At 51.7% G+C, this 19,268-nt stretch overlaps 2 protein-coding genes across 3 annotated transcripts; one reads left to right on the forward strand and one right to left on the reverse strand.

The window, feature by feature from the left end:
- Nucleotides 1-128: 128 nt before the first annotated feature.
- Nucleotides 129-7,780, reverse strand: TUBG1 (tubulin gamma 1). Its single transcript, XM_067312196.1, has 11 exons — nt 7,701-7,780; nt 7,296-7,408; nt 6,517-6,684; nt 6,184-6,252; nt 5,308-5,387; nt 4,575-4,701; nt 3,660-3,746; nt 3,229-3,378; nt 1,771-1,923; nt 1,266-1,427; nt 129-849 (listed from the first exon to the last, which is right to left on the reverse strand). The coding sequence occupies exons 1-11, from the start codon at nt 7,747-7,749 to the stop codon at nt 652-654; spliced, it is 1,356 nt and encodes a 451-aa protein (XP_067168297.1). The 5' UTR covers nt 7,750-7,780; the 3' UTR covers nt 129-651.
- Nucleotides 7,733-19,200, forward strand: RETREG3 (reticulophagy regulator family member 3). Of its 2 annotated transcripts, none has more exons than XM_067312198.1 (9): nt 7,733-7,872; nt 8,619-8,725; nt 10,320-10,350; nt 11,647-11,773; nt 12,482-12,566; nt 12,996-13,133; nt 13,649-13,728; nt 14,265-14,397; nt 15,026-19,200. In XM_067312198.1, the coding sequence occupies exons 1-9, from the start codon at nt 7,733-7,735 to the stop codon at nt 15,457-15,459; spliced, it is 1,275 nt and encodes a 424-aa protein (XP_067168299.1). In that variant the 3' UTR covers nt 15,460-19,200. The 2 variants fall into 2 exon arrangements, with proteins under 2 accessions (XP_067168299.1, XP_067168298.1); XM_067312197.1 differs by lacking the exon at nt 7,733-7,872 and adding an exon at nt 8,088-8,275.
- Nucleotides 19,201-19,268: the final 68 nt, after the last annotated feature.

A 19,268-nucleotide genomic window follows, 5' to 3' on the forward strand; every position in this document is an offset into this window, starting at 1 on the left:
ACCTTCCTGCTAGTGTGCTGAGGCTGCTGCAGCCACAGCCAGGCAGCTCGGCAAGGCGAGCACTGGCCCTGGCAGCCTTGTCTGCTTCCTCGCCCGGCCCGTTCCCTCCAGAAGCCATGCAGGCAGAGTCAGTGCAGGAACAGCCTTTATTAAAGCAAAATAACCTACAAAAATATAGATAGAGCCTGTGCCCCAGGCCTGACCTGGCAAAGGAGGAACGAGGCTCCTGCCCAGGGCAAGGACTAGCTCAGCCACACAGAGCCTTTAGCCACAGGGGTCTTCTAGGCCCAACTCTTTGGACCAGGCCTGTTCCAGGCCCCAGGTTTTGCTCTCATCCTCCTCTGCGTGAGCACTTGCTCCCACGGGAAGAGGATCCCTACCAGCACAGTGAGCAGCTGCCCCAGTCCCATCCTGGGCCAGGGCATGTAGTGGAGCGGAGGCTGCCTCCCTGCCAAGGGTCTCCAGGGGCAGTGCTGCCCCTCGCAGAGCCGCTTCTGCTGAGGAATGCAGTGTGTGTGTGTGCAGCAGGTATGACTACTCCGCCCACGGCCGGGCAGCGCTGGGGGGTGCTAAACGTGGATGCAGCAGAGAGAAACCCTGCCGTCGTGCACGGAGGCAGCTGTGAGACCCTCCCGTCCCACGGCAGGGCACTCACTGCTCCTGTGTGCCCCAGGAAATGTAGTCGGGTCGTGTGGCCGCGTGGTACTCGTCTATCAGCTGCTGCACGATTTCCCGGGAGTTGTCCAGTTCATCAAAGTTGTCCTTGAAGATGTCCTCCTTGCGGAACTGCTCCAGGAAGGCCTCCCGCTTGCGTAGCTTGTCGTACTGTCGGCACGTCCGCTCAAACAGCTGGAGAGCAACACAGCACAGTCAGATGGGCCAGAGCTCCCTAGAGAACCCCCGCGCAAAGGAGAGGGGGATGTGGCCTTCAATCTCGCTAGGCTGCTGCCAAGGAGGAAGGCAGGCAAGCAGCTCCAGGCCTGCGCCCAACCAATGCTCAGGACCAGCTCGCGCTTCTGAGGCTGCTTCTGGCCAAGGAAGAAGGGGGTCCTGCTGCAGCCTGTCCCTGTGGCGTGGGACCAGGGATGGTATTCCAGCCTAGAGAGTACAGCCAGACTCATTGGACCCCAATGGACCTGTGCCCTGACGCGCTCCAGCAGGGAAGCGGCCACCCTCCCCTCATCTGCAGGCCCTACTGCAGCTGCACGAAAGACCAAGAGAAGATGCATTTGCGGCTGCCTGCGGTTTAGAGGGAAGACACTCACCGAAGAGATGTTGGTGTGGTTTGCCATCATGAGGCCGCTGACTCGGTGTGCAGATGGCAGGTAGGGGGACTTCCGGGACAAAGCCACCTGGATGCTGGCAGGGCCCCAGGGAATGAAATTTGCCAGCTTTCTCTCACGGATTCGCTGCAGACTCTTGTGAACCTGGTGGGATGAGAACAGTAAGGGGCATCAGGGTAATGGGCAGAGCAGCCCAGCAGGCCTGTTCCTGCCCAGCCAACCCAGGAGCTGCTCCTTACAGAACATATGGTCTCAGAAGGGTGGATTTCAGCAAATGGCAGGCAGGTTCCTCACGGCAAAGAGCTAACAGCCTTTCCGCAAGGCCAGGGCCTGCACTGGAGCAACCTGGAGCCACTTCTCAGGCACCTCAGTCTCTCTCCAGGATCCCTGCACAGGAGGACGGAGACCCTGCCCTGCTCTGGCAGGCCATGTCGTGTCCAACAGTATCCGAACAAGGCTGTGATACACTGTCCCTGCAGGAGCTCACCTGTGTGGGGTCCACCTCCCCCTGGATGATGTTGAGGATGGCGATGTAGCAGTGGTTGGTCTGCCTGTCTCGCCCTGTGGACACCATCACGTTTTTAGGCTGCAGCAGCCTTCTCATCACGTCCAGGACTGTGGTTTTCCTCACGCTGGCCACCTGTGAACACCAGCCAGGGGGTCAGAGAGAATGGGCATGCTGCTCCCTTGCCCTCCCACTGCCCTGCACACGCACACAGGAGCAGAGGCAGCTGAAAGTAGAAGTCTTCAACCCTGGGGATGGAGCCACATGCATGCAGGGCAGGGAAATCTGTCACACAACAGGCACAGCCAGGCTGCGAACCAGAGCATTAGCATAGCCTCCAACACAGGGGAGCTGAGCTGCTTCTCCCACAACAAAGCAGGGGCTTAGGGTCAAGCTCAAGGGAGATTAGAGTGACAGGGGAAGTGTTTCATGTTGTTGCCATCTGAATTCTTTCCTGTTCTGCTGCCAAGACAAGGGCAGGGCCAGGAGAACAGGAAAGGGGATCGGTCCCAGCTGCAGCTCATCCCCCACCCGCCGTCTCCCTGCCGCACTGCACTGAGCCCGTGGGGCAGAGCGGCCACAGCACTCCTGAAGTGCAGTGGCCAAAGGAGAGTGTCCGTAGCAAGGACAGCTTGTTGGGGTGTGTGGCAGCCCAGTTTCAGGCACTGTTGGAGCAGCTGGCTGACCCCCCGCCCCGCACTCCTCGCTGGGAGGACAGCTCACACACTCGATACCCTTTTCAGAGCCAGCAGTTTTTCAGATTTGCTTCTCTGAGTAACATCCTGAGGAAATGCACGCAAGAGGAGAACAACAGCTGTTAGCTCCTAGCAGAACTGAGACGTGGCCAACACAGGTGAGCGTCTCTCAAAATGAAACTGCTCCATCCTCCCCCACAGCTTGGGGGGGGCCTGGGCTGTGGCTGGTAGGACATCGATTGGGGACAAGCTACACGTGAGTGGTAGCAATTGATGTAGCTCAAGGGTAACAATCCCCTCCCAGAGTGCAGGTCGATCCCTGGGATGGTGCTGACATCGGGGGCCCTTGTTCAGTGCTGTCGTGACAAGGATCAACAGTGTTCTGACCCAAAGGGCCCAGCTTGGTGGCCCACCGAGGCAACAGGAGTGGCAGGGCTGCCTCGGCAGGCTTGCTGTGATTACTTTTGAGGGCAGCTTTTGCCAGGTCGTGCATCGTCTGCCCTACCTGTCAAAAACATCCTGATGCATGCACTAGGTAGCCCAGCACAAGCATAGTTGCCTGCTCACGCCTAATCCATATCACACATGTGCTGGCACATGAGCAGGCTGCACGTGGATCTGGGATTACAAGCATGCAATTACTGCTCACGCCAAAACTATGGGGCTGGATGGGATGTTACAAGGGTGAGCGTGGCGCTCCTACTGCCCTGGGGGAACGGGAGAAGTCCCCGGCGGGCAGCCTTACCGACTGGTCTGTGGTGAGAGGTGTGTAGCCCGTCATGAGGAAGTGCAGGCGGGGCGTGGGGATCAGCGAGGCAATCAGCCCAATGAGGTCGTTGTTCATGTAGCCGGGATACCTGAGCGTGGTGGTGCTGGCCGACATGATGGTAGAAACCTGGGGAGAGAGGACTGGGGTCAGTGTTCAGGTCGCTGCGTGGCCATGGAGCGAGTTCAAAATCCGGCTTTATGCAGCTAAGCCAAGAGTAAGCTGGAGTGCCCGTGGAGTCTGCCTCGCCAAAAGCCTAGGGAGGAGACTCCCAGGAAGGGCAGAGGGCCCTTGCTCATGGCTCCAGGTTGCCCACCATCAGGTCCAGCCCATGGAGCAGTTTCAGATTGAATTGGAAGACACCAGGGAAGTCGCATGCTGGCCTCTCCAGAGGGAAAAGTCTTCCTCACCAATTGGTTGATCTGGGAGAACGATGGGTTTTGAATGTGCAGCCTGTCTGTCGCAATCCGATTCAAGGCCGTGTTGTCTAGAACCACCTACAAAAGAAAACCAGCTCCATGAAGAGTCTTGAGAGGCACCCGGAAGAAATGCAGCCCTAGCCAGGTGTATGAGGGCACCAAATCACGCAGCCTGGCCCAGGGCAGGCGCTGAGCGCCACAGCCTGGCGGAGCCCTCTGTGGCAGGTGGCAGACACTTGAAACCACAAGCTGACTCATTCCTGGAGCGTAACCGACACTGTCAATGGAAGCTCTTCCCTCCTGTCTTGGCTGTGCTCCCCAGCGCTCTCCCAGGAGAGCACTGCCTCTGGGCCAGCACCTCGCAAGCGACCTTTACCCTCAGCAACTCTGGCACAGCTGCTCTTGCCCTGCCAAGTGCAGAGATAAGCTGGGAGGGATGAGCAAGTGTCTTGGTTAGGACCTGACAGAAGGCCGATGTGTAGGCTAAAGATGCTGTGTGGCTGGGGCTGGTGGGTGCTGAAAGTGGTGGTGCATTCACGTTCAAGTGGAAGGTAGCAGCACAGCTGCGCAGAGGAAGCACAGCCAGCTCCAGTCCCTCACTGCCATGGGAAGAATATGCCGTACCCAAGAGGCAGAAATGCCAAACAGGACAGCTCAACGGGGGTTAGCGCAGAGCCCTTGTCCCTGGCACCACCAAATCTGCTCAGTCCTTCTGGACGGAGAAATGGAACTGCGTGCTCATTGCTGTGCCTGGGGCTGCGCAGGCTGCAGCTTCTCGCCGCAGCGCTCGTCCCACACAGCTATGGCACCTGCCCCAGTAAAGGCTGCATTTTTGAGCTGCTGGGGACAGGTCTGCCGTACAGGAACTGGCTGCCCCCCTGGCCTGACACGCGGCAGGACTCTTACCACGCAGTCAGCGTTCTGAGTCAGCCTCTTGAGCGTCAGCAGAGAGTTGTATGGCTGCACTACAACATCGCTCATCTCATCCTGGTTTGGGAAAACCGAGTAGGTCTCCACCAGCTTCTTGGGATACCTGGTGAGAAAGCCCAGCCATCTCAGGGGTTAACATCACCAGCCTGACTCTCTCCTCCCACAAGCTCCCTTTTCAGTCTCTAGGGCCCAGGACAGCAGTGAGTCACTGGCGCTGCATGCCAGACTCAGCTCCCAGCGAGGGAGAGGATTTGTCCCAGCAGTGCCTACCCTAGCAGCACAGGAGCAGGCTGCCAGACGGAGCTACAGGCAAGGCTGAGCCATCCTCAGGCTGATTAAGCGGCCGCTTACAAGCCTTTTCAAGAGGCTGCAAGCTGCAACAGGCAGGGATGGCAGCTCAGAGCCCACAGCTAGAGCCTCCCACTCTCCCCAGAGCAGTCAGGGAGTCAGAAGGCAGCTGCCTGATAAGAACAGCCAAGGGAAGACAGAATTTGGACAGCATGAGTCCAGTTTCAGAGCCTCTGAAGTCCTCAGGCATATCAGGAGCCATCCCTTCCCGGGCAGCTCGCCAGGGATTGCACAAGACAGTGTTTGGGTGGGGGCAGCAGCCCAGGCTCTGAGTCAGCGCTCTCAGGCTCTGTGCTTTGGCAGAGTGCCCGGCCTGGGCCAGACTCTGCCACGAGGGAAGGGGATAAGGCTGAATGCTCACCTGTCATTCAGCCTCTCAAGGAGATACGAGCCCAGCCCAGAGCCTGTTCCACCAGCAATGGAGTGGCAAAGCACAAATCCCTGGAAAGAAGCAGAACATAGGCAGCTCAGGATCCAGCTCAGCCCCAAGAGCAGACAGAGCAGAGACAGGGTGGGCCGCCACCACCAGCAGAGACTTGCCAGCAAGGGTGAGAACTACCCCCTACAACAAGAGCTGCTGAGAGCACAGAGGTGAAGCCTTTGAACGGTACGTGGAGGTTAGCGCTGTCTCCTCCAGACCACAGCGGCAGTCACTCGCTAATCATGCCACTTCTGCCAGCGTGGGAGGAACCCACTTCTCTGTACTTGCCAAGAAGAGCAACTGCTGCTCAGGAGCCTCCTGGATTCCTCCCACCCTAAACAGGCTTCAGAATAGCTTGGACGTCATTTTCAGGATTCAGTCAGTCAAATAAAGTGAAGGTACGTGTTCTTAGCCCTTTCTCTGGGCCCTCTGTGCTATTCCCCTCCTCCTAGGGTCCCTGAGGCCAAACTCCCTCTACCTGACTTTAGGGCAGCTCCCATCCACTGCAGGCCTAACAACCTGCTCTTAGATCTTCTGCCAACCTATTTTACAATCACATTTTCCCTTCCCTTGTTGCCATGTGACAGCTTGACACAAACACCAGGGAGCCTTGTCTGTCTACGCACAGGAAATAGGTTTATGTGGATGGTAGCCAACGCACTGCCAGATGCACAAGGCAAAGCAGCCGAAGAGCCAGACCCCCTTCTCCTCGACGTCTCTGAGCTCTTGTAGGTATCCCTGGTGCCCCTTTAACCAGCCTGGCCCTGAAATCACCAGTCAGGGCAACTGGAACCAAAAGCCCCCTGATTTACTTACTTCCAAACTGTCACTCCCATCAGCTTCTCTGTCTATTATGTCAAAAATATCTTCGTGGATTTTTTCTCCCTGTGAGATAAAACCAAAACAGGACTTGTTCCTTTCCTGCACAGAACGGTAAAGAGCCCCTCAAACCTGGTGTGAAGCCAAGTCAGATTTGCAATGTGACCCTGCATTAAGGGGTGCCACAAAGTGTCAGTCATAAGTCCTGGCTGAATAATACAGTATTCTTCAGATAGCACGTACTGAGCCTGGCACGAGAAAGGCCACGATAAACCCTCATGCCTAAGGAACTGACAAGTGCTTGCACACAAGAGCATCAGAGCCTGTTACCTGTGAGAAACCACTGGCCCAGTTGTTCCCAGCTCCCCCTCCATGCTCAGACAGGTAGATGTTTTCCGGGTTGTAGAGGTTGGCATAAGGGGAGTTTAGGATGGAGTGGATAACTCGGGGCTCCAGGTCCAGAAGCACAGCTCGTGGGATATAGTGCTCATCATCTGCCTTTAATAAGGAACAGTGAGATCGTGATGCAGTCGCAACTCGGTGCAGCCTTTTACTGCAAGAGAAACTGCAACTGAGTGTGCCACCCCCTGGCCACAGCGGAGCACAACACAGCGTCATCTCCGACACAGAAGATGAGGTAGAAAAACTTGTTGTGCGCTGTCTGTAATGCAGCAGTCTCTCTGAGCCCCAGAGCCTATCATGAACGTTGGGCACGCAGAGCAGCGAGGTGGCTCTTCCATACAGGGCTTGCAGTCTCAGCGGTTATGTAACGTGGTAACTATAGAAGTCTTTCTCAGCCACTACAGTCCTACCTCCACCAGCCTCCGCAACACATCCATTTCCAGAAACTGGAGCACAGACAGAGCCCTGACAGCAAGCTGCCTAGCAGGAGAGCTTGGCTGAGTCCGCCACTCAAATAACCCGACCCAGGGCCAGCGTCAGCCCGCGAGCCCTCGAACGGGGCTGCGGGAGGGAGCTGGAGCCGTCGGGAACGACCCTCGCGGTCCTCAGGGGCAGATGGGTTGCCAGCAGTGTGGCACGCCACATCCCAAAGCCGGCCTGGCCAGCTGTGGCGGGACCGGGCGCCAGACAGCACTGGCCTGCGGTACCTGGTAGAAGAAGACGTCCTTGCGGTCGGTGCCCTCGGTGGCGAACTCCTCCACGATGCCCTCGGGGCTGATGCCGTGCTCGGCGCAGAGCTGCTTCCAGAACTCGAACCCGACTGCAGTCAGGGGCGGCTGCAGTCAGGGGGGCCGCGCTGGGCCGGGCCAGGCCCAAAGCCGGGCACGGTCGCCGGGGCCGGGCCGGGCCCCAGCTGGCCCCAGGGCAGCCCCCGCGGTGCCCCGGCACGGGCCCCGCCCCCCGCGCAGAGCCCCGCCCCCGTATTAGGCCCCGCCCCCGCCCAAAGCCCGGCACGCATGCCCCGCCCCGCAGCAAGCCCCGCCCCGCCGCAGGTCTCGCCCCCTTCTCCACAGCCTCCCGCGCCGCCCCGCCCTGCCCCGCCGCCCGCTCACTCTGGTTGCCGCACTGGCCCAGCTGCAGGGTGATGATCTCCCGCGGCATCACGGCCGTTGCCCCGCGCCGCCCCGCGCTTCCCGGCTCCGCTCCGCTCCGATCTCCGCGCCGCGCCGCACCGGCTCCCCGCTACCCCGCCGCTGTCTCCCGCCCGGCGCCAAACGGCACTGAGTATGCGCGCAGCTCACTTCCGGGAGACTGTCGTTCGCGCCCCCCGCCCCTCGCGGCACCCTGGCAACGCGCGTGCGCACTGGCCAGCAGGGGGCGGTGGCGCCTGCGCCGCCATGGCGGCGCCCACTGCGCCCCGGCTTCCGGCGCCGGGCGCCGCCATGTCACCGGCGGGCCGTGCGCGCGCGCGGGGCGGATGTTGACGCCGTGAGGGAGCCATGGCGGCGGCGGCGGCGCGGCCCGGCGGCCCCGGCGAGCGGCAGCGGCGGGTGCAGGCGCTGAGCGCGGCGCTGCGCGGCCGCCTGGGGCCCTATGAGCCGCTGCTGAGCGCGGCGCAGGCCGCGCTGGTGTGGGAGCGGCCGGGCCGCAGCGCGCTGTGCTGGGCGGCGGCGCACGGCCTCTTCGGGTGAGCGGCGGCGGCGGCCGGGCCCCGCAGCTCCGACCCCCGGCGCCTTTTCCTCCTTGCCGCAGAGCTGATCCGCGGCGGCGGGGGCGGGCGGCGGGTCCGGGCCCCTCCGTGAGCCGCGGCGGCCGCGCTGGAGCTGGCCCGGGTCGATAAAAGCCCGCGGAGCCGCCTGAGGGCGACGGCGGGGCAAATCCCTCCGGCACAGCCTGGGTGCTCGCTGCTCAGCCCCTGCTCGGTGTTCCCCGCCGAAGGACTGGCTAGTTCGGGACTGGTTTGTGTTACTGCTTTGGCACGTGTCCTGCAGACCCGCTCCGGGACCGATTTCTTCGTTTCTTCCCCGTAGGTTTTTTGCTCTCACTTCCCTGCGGCTGGTGTTCCTGGTTGCGTTCACCCTCACAGTAGTAGTTTGCCTAGATCAGTGGAAGAACAAAATCTGGCCTGAAATTGGAGGTAAGCTGCAACGTTTGAACTAGTACCAGAAAAAACAAGCACTATTTTTAACTGTAGGAGTATGCACTCTCTGCACCATTTGGTGTTAAATGGTTAGATTTTTTTGTTTGTTTGTTTGTTTGCTTTGCTAATCTAGAAGCAAGCAAAAAGACTGTAGCTATTATGTGCCACTTGTTCTTCCTGGAGTTGCTTTGCAAAGACCTAACCTATGTAAAAGTAAGATGAGCTTTTTATGCAAATGGCATTGGCATTCGTCTCGTAATCTTGGGAATTCCCTCTTGTGTTTCACTTGCTAGAGAGTTGAGATCCTTTAAAACATTACCAGGGAGCCTCTGTGTTTAACGCTTCTATTTGTGGGGTGTTATCCCAGGCCCTTGTTCACTTGCCAGGTGTGATTTTAGGGTGTGTTGGAATATTGGCTAGTTTGGACTTTTGCCATCTTTGCTTGTCACTTCTGTCTAATCTTATCCGTTAAAGATAAGATATCCTTGAGTTACAAGGGAATGATCTACGCAGCCTTAAGCTGATGTTGTATAGAATATTCTGCTAACAGAAGAACTTTGTAATAAGAAGAGTAACTCACTAAAACGGTAGTGTGCAGGTATGAAGCATCTGATATATATGAATTAGTACAAGTTTTGAAGAAATGATTTGTCTTCCAAGCATTCAGTACAAAAGCGAGAAAGTGAGGTCTACCTTTCTCCTCTGAATCTGTAATAAGCCAGTTTTGGTGTTTTAGGATAAAGATGGATCCCAGCTTTGCCTACTGAGTAGAGATTTTTTTTGAACGGAGAAGCATCTTAAAGGCTGCTAATTAAGTTAAACTTTTAGTAAAAAAGCAGTTCTATCTATCATTTGTAATAATAACAGTCATGACAAACAGCATTTTTAGCAGTTCTGGATTTTATCCACTTTGCGTGGATGGATGGGTTTGGAAGCAGTGTGTATGGTATGCATGCTCCCAGAGCTGGTTCCCTAACTAACCAGCCAGTACAGCTGCCAGCTTTCATGCTTCAACTTGTGTTCTCTGTAGTTCTTGGGAAGACATTAAAGCTTTACTCAATTTCTAGCACCAGCTTTTTTCAGACTATATAACTGCAGTATTTCTACTTACAGAGAAGTAGGGAGAGTTATCTCTCCAGCTCCCTCATAACCTAGATTTAATTTGGCTGGATAACTGATACATCCCTGGCTCACTTTTCAAATACCAATCTGGGTGACGAAGTATCAAAAGACTTAACTTTCTGATGCCTCTGAATAAGCAGGCTGTTCTTCCTTCACCATCTGGGTTGGTGCAGGGGGAGGGAGGTAGGTGAAAGTGGTATTTTTTTGCTGTTGCTGTAACCAGAGCAGCCTTCTAGATGTTGTCCAACAATACTGAGGAGCAACAAGGAGGCCGACTTGCAGTCTTGTACTGTTACATGTACTAGTTCAGAATGTGCTTCAGAGCGATGCAACTCTGGTTCTTAATTGCAGTTAATGTCTTTTCCAAGTGTTTCCCAACTCATTAAAGCTTTAGTTATATCCCCAGAGCTAAGCATTCTCGCGGCAGAATTCCTTGCAACTAATTTAGTGTCTGTTCTTAATATTTTAGTGGCAAGACCTGACGAATTAGACAATGAGAGGTAGGAAACTAATTGAATCCTCTACTGTTTGGTACTTTGCTGTGATACAATAGAATTATTACCTGCGTATGTTTGTAATATTGGCTTCTTTGACAGGGGAAGGAAGGGGTAGAAGGGAGCTGCTTAGGGGAGGAGGGATGGAGCCCTGGACTCTGTCAAGCCATTGTGACAAGTTTTTGACTTGCCCAGGCCGTAATACTTAACCTCTGCTTTGATGCTGGACTATGATAATCCTTGCTTGAGTGTTGTAAAAATTGCCCCAGCAGTTCTTCTCAACCCCCTTAAATTAGAGGTGCTGCCTTAAAAACGCTTCCTTCTGTATGGGTCTCCAGTATCAGGAAAATAACTTTTTTTTCCTGGAAATACTGAAGTCAGCCTTCTGAGACTAGATATGGGATGTTTAACAGGCTTGTCCCAGAAGTTGTCGCTGCATAGTTATGATCTGAGTGCAGCATCAATAATGGGTTGAGAAATGTTGGGGTGTTGCATTACAAATAACACCTTCCTCTCTCTGGACACACCTTTCTGCCTGCTTCTGCTGCTGAGCCACACTGGATGCTCAGACTCCTGGTTAAATCACTTGATCTGTTGCCAGATGACAAATTTTTTTTTTGCAAGGAGCCCAAGTATAAAAGGAATTGCTCTTGCTAAGCTTCAAGTCCTTGTGACTAGCAGTTAAGAAGCACTAATAGAACTTGCCAAACATAATGCCTTCAAAATTGACTGAATGTATAAAGTATGGTACAAAGCTGCTTGGAAACCTCATGCTGAATTCTTGGCAGTTGCACTTGACCAAAGAAATGCAGAGAAAGCAAATGAGTTCATTTGATTTGCTTCTTCTTTGTCCTTTTGCCTTCAGCTAAACTGACAGAGAGATGCTGCCTGATTTTTTTTTTTTTTTTTTTAAATTTCATGCAGTTTGTTGGCTACTGGCAAAGTTTTCTTGATAATGAGTTGAAGCTGACTGCTTTTGGAACTTGCTCCAGAAAGATAGCTTGTATTGCACTGCCCTTTCCCTCTGGTAGCATGGAAACCTTAGTCCAAGACAAAAGACTGAGTGACTCAAATTACTGCTCCTTAGCTGCTATGAGAGAACTGAGACACTTGTAGAAATGTACCTGTAAATGCTGCTTTTGACAAGGCTGTGTTTTGAAAGGCACACTGACCCTCATTTCTAGAGCTCAGCAGCTGGGGGAGAAGAGAAGGTAGTACTGAGCCAAGTGTTTTGTAATAAGTTAATTCTGCACTGAAATCAATGCAGTAATATCTGTTCATGAATTCTTACCTTCACTGCAGCTGGGGATATGTTCACCCTCGGCTGCTTGGAGTGCCAGAACTGTGTCACCATTTGGCTGAAGGATGGGTGGCTGGGACCAACTTCTTAAGAAATCTCTTTATTTTCAAGAGGCAAAACCCTGGCAAGGTAAGAAAGTACAAACTTTAGCAAATGAAATATTTGGTATCCAACCTCTGCTGACTGCTAGTATCCCATTGGAGTTGCATCCAGAGTTGGCTGAATGCATTCCAAACATGGGAGGTTACCATGGGAGGTCTCCCAGAACAACATGGCTATTAAGTGGTAGAGAGGAATAGAAAGCAGAGGCAAAATAATCAGATTGTGGGGGAGGGAGGAGAAAGCAAGTGTTGGCATGTTGATTGCACTAGTGAGGTGAAAATATAGCTGCTCCTTCTGTAGGTTTCTGGTTTTTAAGTGTCTGTCAAACTCATTTCCTCATTTGATTTTAACAGTTTGAGAACCAGTGCAAAAAGTTTCATGCCTTTTCTTGAGGCTTATGCAAAGAAGAACCTGTGGCACAGCGATAGTTTCCTTGTACTTTTGTACCTGGAAGAGTTCTGTCTTCTTTAACCTCCTGCTTGCTTTTAGCATGCCTGCTTTGAGAAGCACATTATATTCTGTGACAAGAAACCTTGTTATGTTGCTTATCACTTTAAAGCCAGATACTTCTCGTATCTGTTCTAATCCTAGAATAGTGTAGTTGAACGCTAGGAAGTCTTTGCTGTCGTTAAAATTATGATTTCACTACCTAGAACTCTGCAGAGGGCAAGGTGGTTGAGAACTGAATGATTCCAGTGTTTAACTCTGGAAACTCACTGTCTCCCATGTCTTCAGTTTTGCCTTTTAGTATGTGGAGTCTTTACTTTCTTGGCTGTTCTGGGCCGGTACATCCCTGGACTCTTGCTCTCATACTTTCTGTGTAAGTAGAAGATCCCTGTGCCAGATATAGACTCACAAATGAAGAGGGGTAGAGATGAGTGGGATTTGAATGTCTGAGGGACGGGGCTCTTCTGCTGAAAAGCAAGGCTTCTATGAATGGCTTTAATATTAAAAACAGTGCATTCCTCCTGGAATGTGGTGGTTCCTGTCTGGGACTCAAAGTCTCCAGTCAAGACATAGCATGTTTGAGTGCTTGGAAACTATGGATCTGAGTGCTAGTAGGTTGGCCTCTCAATTTTGTTAAATCGTCAGAGACAATCGCACCGGTTCTAACTGCCTTCTGCAGCATTGCCTTCAGTACTCAGATCTTGCATACTGTATGTGTGTTACACTGCATCACAAAATGGGCAAGATGTTTGCTAAGTAGCATACTGAACAAACGTCTAATCAGCCTTCCCACTTACCTCAGTGCTCTTCATCCTGCTGTGGCCCCTTGCTGTGTACCACAGACTGGGGCAGCGCATGTTCATGAAGCTGGAGCCAGCTCTGCAGCGGCTGGATTTCGGTGTTCGAGGCTACATGATGTCAAAGCAGCGGGAAAAGCAATGTAAGTCTCCATAGTGTATTTCTGACTCTCCAGACGTAGGTACTCGGTATCTGAAACAGCTTTTGAAACACACCCCTGGTCTTGGAGTGGGACAGCATTGCATGTGTTGCATTGTAGCCACTACAGTGCTTTTGGCAAATACTTGCAAATGCTTTGGGAAGGTAGTGAGGCAGCTTCACTTCCACATGAATCTTCCGATGAGCACTTGGTCTAAGCTCTCAGCAGTGCTGAGCCTCTCCCTTTCTCTGCTGCCAGAACTGAGTGTTCCATATCACAGATGTACTGACAGTCCTTCCTCTCTTTCCAGTACAAGGTAGCTGCTAAGCATGTTCATCTTGGCAAAAGATCTGCAGCAGCCCAAGTCAGAAATGATTATGTGGCTCTGTTGTGGAACAAAGCATGTTAATGTTATGCCCATTTTGCCGATTTAGGGTTTTCCTGCTTGGCCTAGGGTTGTTCCTGTACAAACCTCTGTCCTAACAGCAATAATAGGCTTTGACTCTGGTTTCTGGCAGTGCGTCAGAGAGGCCTTAATCAGGAGGCTACAGATGATGGGAGTGACAGCGAAGAGGAGCTTGCTGCATTCTGTCCCAAGGTAACATCATGTTTCTGAAACAGAAAATCTCAGCTGAACAGAGCAAACTGGCTGCATCTCATGGACATGCAGTGCACGGCCCAATATGCGACACATTGTAGCTGAGTTGTGATGGAACATCGGATCAGGGTATTCTTTGCTGGGAGAATTTCTTTCTTGTTCTGTCTTGCTCAAGTATGCTGCATCTTTGTACCTGTAAAGTCTGAAATCTCTTCCTCACTAGACCTTTACTTCCAGGCTTCCTCTCCTGGGCATGGAAGAAGTCGGCTAGTGTTTTCAGGTGCTGTTGCAGACCCATCAGCAGCCTGGTTTTGCTTCCAAGCTGGCCTTTAAGGGTAATGGGTATCGTGGATGTCCAGAGCTACTGTACAAAGTATCTCCTGGGCTAGATAGTAAAGGATGAAATGAGCCTCAGATGCCACTTTTCCATGAGGATTAGATTAAACTGACAGTTACCGGATCATGTATTTTGTCTTGAGGCATAGATATAAGTTTTCTACTATTTGGTGTTTTCAACTGTATCTCCTGTTTCAAAGCTGGATGACTCTGTGGTTGCCAAGGAACTAACCATCTCTGACTCGGAGCACTCAGATGCTGAGGTTTCCTACACTGAAAACGGGATGTTTAACCTTTCAAGAGGCCAGACTCCACTGACAGAGGGATCCGAAGGTGAGAGGAAATGGGCAGTTTCTCAAAGATCTGGAATGCTGCACAGACACCTCTGTGACAGGTTGGAGGGAATGTGTATTCCCTTCTGTCCTTAAGTTTTAGCTGTTTGATGTCTGTCTTGACTAAGATGAGATGGAACTACCTGTTTTTTCAGAACAGACCTTCCTTTTTAATTCCTATGGTACTTTGGTAGAGCAATGACAGGTTCTCTTCAAAGGCAGATCCAGCTCTACCAGCCTATAACTTTAGGGGTAAGTGTTGTAGCATAAGCTCTGTCACTGTGACTGGCCTGTCTGTCTGTTCCTATCATTAGAGTACAGACACAGTCATCTCTCTCCCTTCTAAGACCCTCCCGTACTCTGTATTTATCTGCTGAATGTGGGAGAGGGTTCTTTCCTCTGGCAGCAAGTGTCTTGTTGGACACCTGCGTTCCTGGAGAGTGAACTGGGAGGTAAGCAGGCGTCTGTGATAGCTATGTGAGGGCTGATTAAAAAGTTTGGTCTGTGAGGTGATAAGAGCCAGTCTATCTCGGTGAGGCAATGGCCTAGCTTTTGTGTGCTGTGCTGCCCTTGCCCGAAAGGTGTTTTTCTTGTACTATGCATTTAAAGCACTCTTTCTCCTCTTCTAGATCTGGATGGTCACAGTGACCCAGAAGAATCTTTTGCCAGGGATCTCCCTGACTTCCCTTCCATAAACCCAGAAGCAACTGGCATAGATGATGAAGATGACACCAGCATTGGGATTCCAAGTCTTGCCTACCGCCCACAAGTAACAGAAGATCTGCATCTCCCTTATGACCAGGAAGAATCTGGTGCACTGCCATCTGTACAGAATCTCACTAATAACATCGCTGGATTTGTCACCAGAGGGATGATACAGCTTGCGCTATCAGGAGCCTCTCAGCCAGGCTCTTCACGCAGTGACAATCTCCAGAGAGGTGCAAAGACCTTTCTCAGAACGGCCAGCTCAGATTTGGACACTGATGCAGAAGGGGATGACTTTGAACTGCTGGATCAGTCTGAGCTGAACCAACTGGATCCTGCGGGCTCACGGGGCCAATAAGCAATCACATCACTTCCCTTCTGGTTTTCTGTTGTACATCGTGGAGGGGAACCCTTGAAGAAAAAGGCATTGCACAGTTACCTAAATTGTCTCCTGTGTGAGTACAAGTGATATGACAACCAATCCTGGCTGGGAACACCACTGTGACATGTGACTCTGTAGCCTCGCTTGGATTTTAAAATAAACTACACTGGTAATTCATAGGGAAAAGGTGTTGATGTGATAGCTCCACAATCACCCATGCGTTGCCCTGCATTATCTGCCAGGATGCTGCTTACTCCAAACTTCCACACTTAAGACAATAAATCTGGCGTCTACAGCTCTAGAGACCGCTAGTCAGACTGACTTAGCATCACTGAGAACAATCTTGCGGCTGACCTTCCTGGGTTGATACATAACAAGGTGAATGGGATTGGTTTCCCCTCAGACCTAGCATCTAGGACTTGATGCTGTTCTGTCTTTAAAATAACCATCCCTACTTCTAAAATGTGCATAGAATTTGATTCTTCTCCCCCAGCAATATCCAGCTCTGGGTAGAAACTGACATCTTGCCTCTGTTGTGGACATGACAGTGTACTGCCACAAATGTTTGTACTTGTAATGACCACTCATCTCCAGTTCAAGCTTTCTAGTGATGCTATTTTGTAAGAGACATAATGGCAATAAGACATCTACTGTGATGACTAGAATCCCGCAAAGAACATCTGCATGTGGCAGCTGCTCTTGTGTTGCTTTCCTAAACTAATGAACTAACAGTTTTTTCCCTGTGTTATTCCAGAACACATTCAGCATGGACACTAGCAATACTACACTTCCCTTACACTGCCTCTTAGGGAACTACTAGGGAAAGGTTTTCTGGAGGAGGGAAGAAGTGGAGTTGGCCTCCCTGGCCAGTCTTGTTCTTGGTCTCTGAGACAGCCCATTGTTTCACAGCTTTGTGTAGTTGAAAACCTGCCAGTAGGAACTGAATGGAGGACACCAGCTCAAGCAACAAGTGACCGAAGAGCTTGCAACTATTATGGTCGCTTAAACAAACCAGCAATCTACAGGGGAGAGACATTCTGTAAGCTGGATGGCCCAAGCCTTCCAGCCCTTTCTGAGTCATTGAGCTTTCCCATTGCTTTTTCTAAGCCATAGAAACTGGTACAGATCACATTTGTGCAGCAAACAACTTACCTCTTCAGGAAAACTCCCATTTATGTGCTTTTTCTTGTCTAAATCTGCTTGCCTAAAAGTATTGGCCATACAGATACTTAGACTGTCCTTGGAATTGAGACAAGGAGGCAGATGTGGCTGTCTTCAGCCATAAGTAAGAATGAGGCTTTATTAACAGGTTGCTTTAATACTAGCAAAAATCTTCATTTTGGCCTTGCGAGGACAAACTATCATCCGATAAAATGTCAGCCGCCTTTGGCACCCGAAGTAAACAGCCTGTCCCAAATCCCTAACAGAGCTGGGAGGTACCAAGTGACCAAGTTTGTGTATTACATATACTTAGCAGTCATTTGTGGGTTTAAAACCTAGTTCTTATTTCAGCTTGGGATGTCTGAGTTCTCTTCTGTGAGAGAGCTCTTCACCTTGCTCTGGTCACTTATTGAATGCTTTCTAGTCTCCTCTTTTCCCTTCTGCCTCATGGTGGATGGGACTGTATAGTGATGGTACCTGACAGTGTTTAGCATGAGCCATCTTCTTAGTAACTGCTGCCACAGCATTCATCTTCTGTCACTGCTTTGCCTTAAAGGCTATGACAAAAACTGAGTTGTTGGAAGCCCCTAATTTCTTGGGAGCAATAACTGAACAAGCCACTAACTAGCACTTTAAATAGTTCTGGGCCTGAAATTGGGGCCTGACATTGTGTAGCTCTTACTGCCCCATGGGGTTCTAATGTTCTTTTTGGTGAAGCAAGATTAATTTTACCTAAAAAAGCTGCTGGAAAAAAAAACCCTGCTTTTGACTCTACAGAAATTGCCGCCTTAGGCACAATGTCTAAGGAGAAACTGCTGTGCCACTGGCTGCGCAGCTTGTCAAGGGCCGTGTCAGTGTGGGCTAGATTTCTGAGCTCAAAACATCTGCACAGTTCTTCTCAAAAGTTTTTTGAAACTGCCCTGTATCAGGTGAATTACAGCTTTGGGTATGTGTAGACAAGGGATCTCCTATCATCGGATATGTTTTATTTGCCTCCGCAGTGGAAAGATGTCAGGATTGTTCATGAGGACTGGGATAAGAAGGGAGCAGCTGCACTGTACAGTAGTATCAAGCCATCTCCAAACCCCATCAGACCTAAAGGTAAAATACGCAGTCTTACAGCGTTCCAGGCACACACGGTGCCGTGATGCAGCTGGCGTAACAAGCGGGTAATTCCTGAAAGCTCAGTCTCTGTTATACTGCTAGAGAACTGCTCAGAGCTCTGCCAGCGGGGGTTGTTTGGAGAAGGATTCCAGGGGTACCAGTACGAGGGAACTGAGAGAAATTGTGAATTCTTGGTTATTTGCTGTGGAGCTAAAAGAAATGTTTCCTCTGTCATACGCCCTAGATTTTTCTTTCTTTTTTGATGTCTTCGCTGATAGGCTTTGCCACCTTTGGGGGTGGTGTGGTATGAACTGAAAGCTTGGAGAGCATTTTGAGTCTGGCCTTATTTGCCCAGTACCACGTTGTGGAACAGGTAATTCTGATTCTTTATGTTCTTTTTCCTATTTATAGAGAAATTGCTGCTCGTGAGCAACTAAAATATGGGGGTTAACAATGGGGTAATGCACTTTGTAGGAGAGAGAAACTGGGTTGATTGTCTATCATTCTGAGTCATTTTCAGTGCACGCTAAGTGTCTTGACATCTTTTCTGTACTCTTCTCTCCTGTACTGTCCTTGCTATCGTTGTGTCATCAGCTGCATCTAATGGCAGAGGACAGTAGTATATTTTATAAAGACTTCAATTTCTGAAAGTTTCTAGTAGCAGCAGTTTTACCTTCCTTATCTTTTCTGGGGCTATGAAAGGGTACTGATGTCTTCTGCAGGTTGAGGTCACTTTTCCAAGTGTTCATTTGTCTAGAAAATGCTTTTATAGGAAAATACCCTACAGTGGTAAAGTATAAGAAGGAGCTCGAGGTCAAGGAGCTCCTCCTTATCTCCTGCAAGAAGGAGGCATCACTTCTCTGTGCTTAAGTGCTGGGAGCTGCTACGCTTTGGAAGACCGCTGGCTTAATCATCTCCGTTTTGTTAGGCTGCTGCGTCTCCTGGAGGTAGAAATGCAGGAGCCTCACAACTGCAGGCTGCACCTGAAATCACCGTACGCTTTCTCTTGATGCTGAGCCTCTGAACCAGCGGCAGTGGAAAGAGACACTGTGTCCGGGCTTCAGCCCCAGGGTCGATGAACGTTAAAGACGGCTTTTCTCCTCGCTGCTGGGCTGAAGCGTGCGGATCTCCGGAGCCGTAGTCCTGACGGGACGTGTCAACCTTTCCACCTCACGCGGAAAAAGACTTTGTGGGAGGAAAACGCGCCTGCCTGGTTTCGCGCATGGTGCCAGCTGTGGCTGCAGCTGTGACTGTGACATTCGGCGGGAGCTCGCGGCTGCTCCCCGCATCTCTGGTAACTTGTGAAGCGAGTGACATTGCTGAAAAACAGTTCTCCGTGGCAGCCCCGTGCGGCCCGGGCGAGAGCCGGGACCCCGGGGACGGGCTGGAGCCGTGGGGGCTCCCACTGCCCTGGGGCTCCCGGCCCCTCCAGTAAAACTGTTGGTTACGAAAGTCGCCTCCGCCTGCTCCTTCAGCACGGGACCGCGGGGGGACCCGGCCCCAGGGCCCTTCCCAGCACC

The sequence above is a fragment of the Apteryx mantelli genome, chromosome 28 (assembly GCF_036417845.1).
Source record: "Apteryx mantelli isolate bAptMan1 chromosome 28, bAptMan1.hap1, whole genome shotgun sequence".
NCBI lineage: Eukaryota > Metazoa > Chordata > Aves > Apterygiformes > Apterygidae > Apteryx > Apteryx mantelli.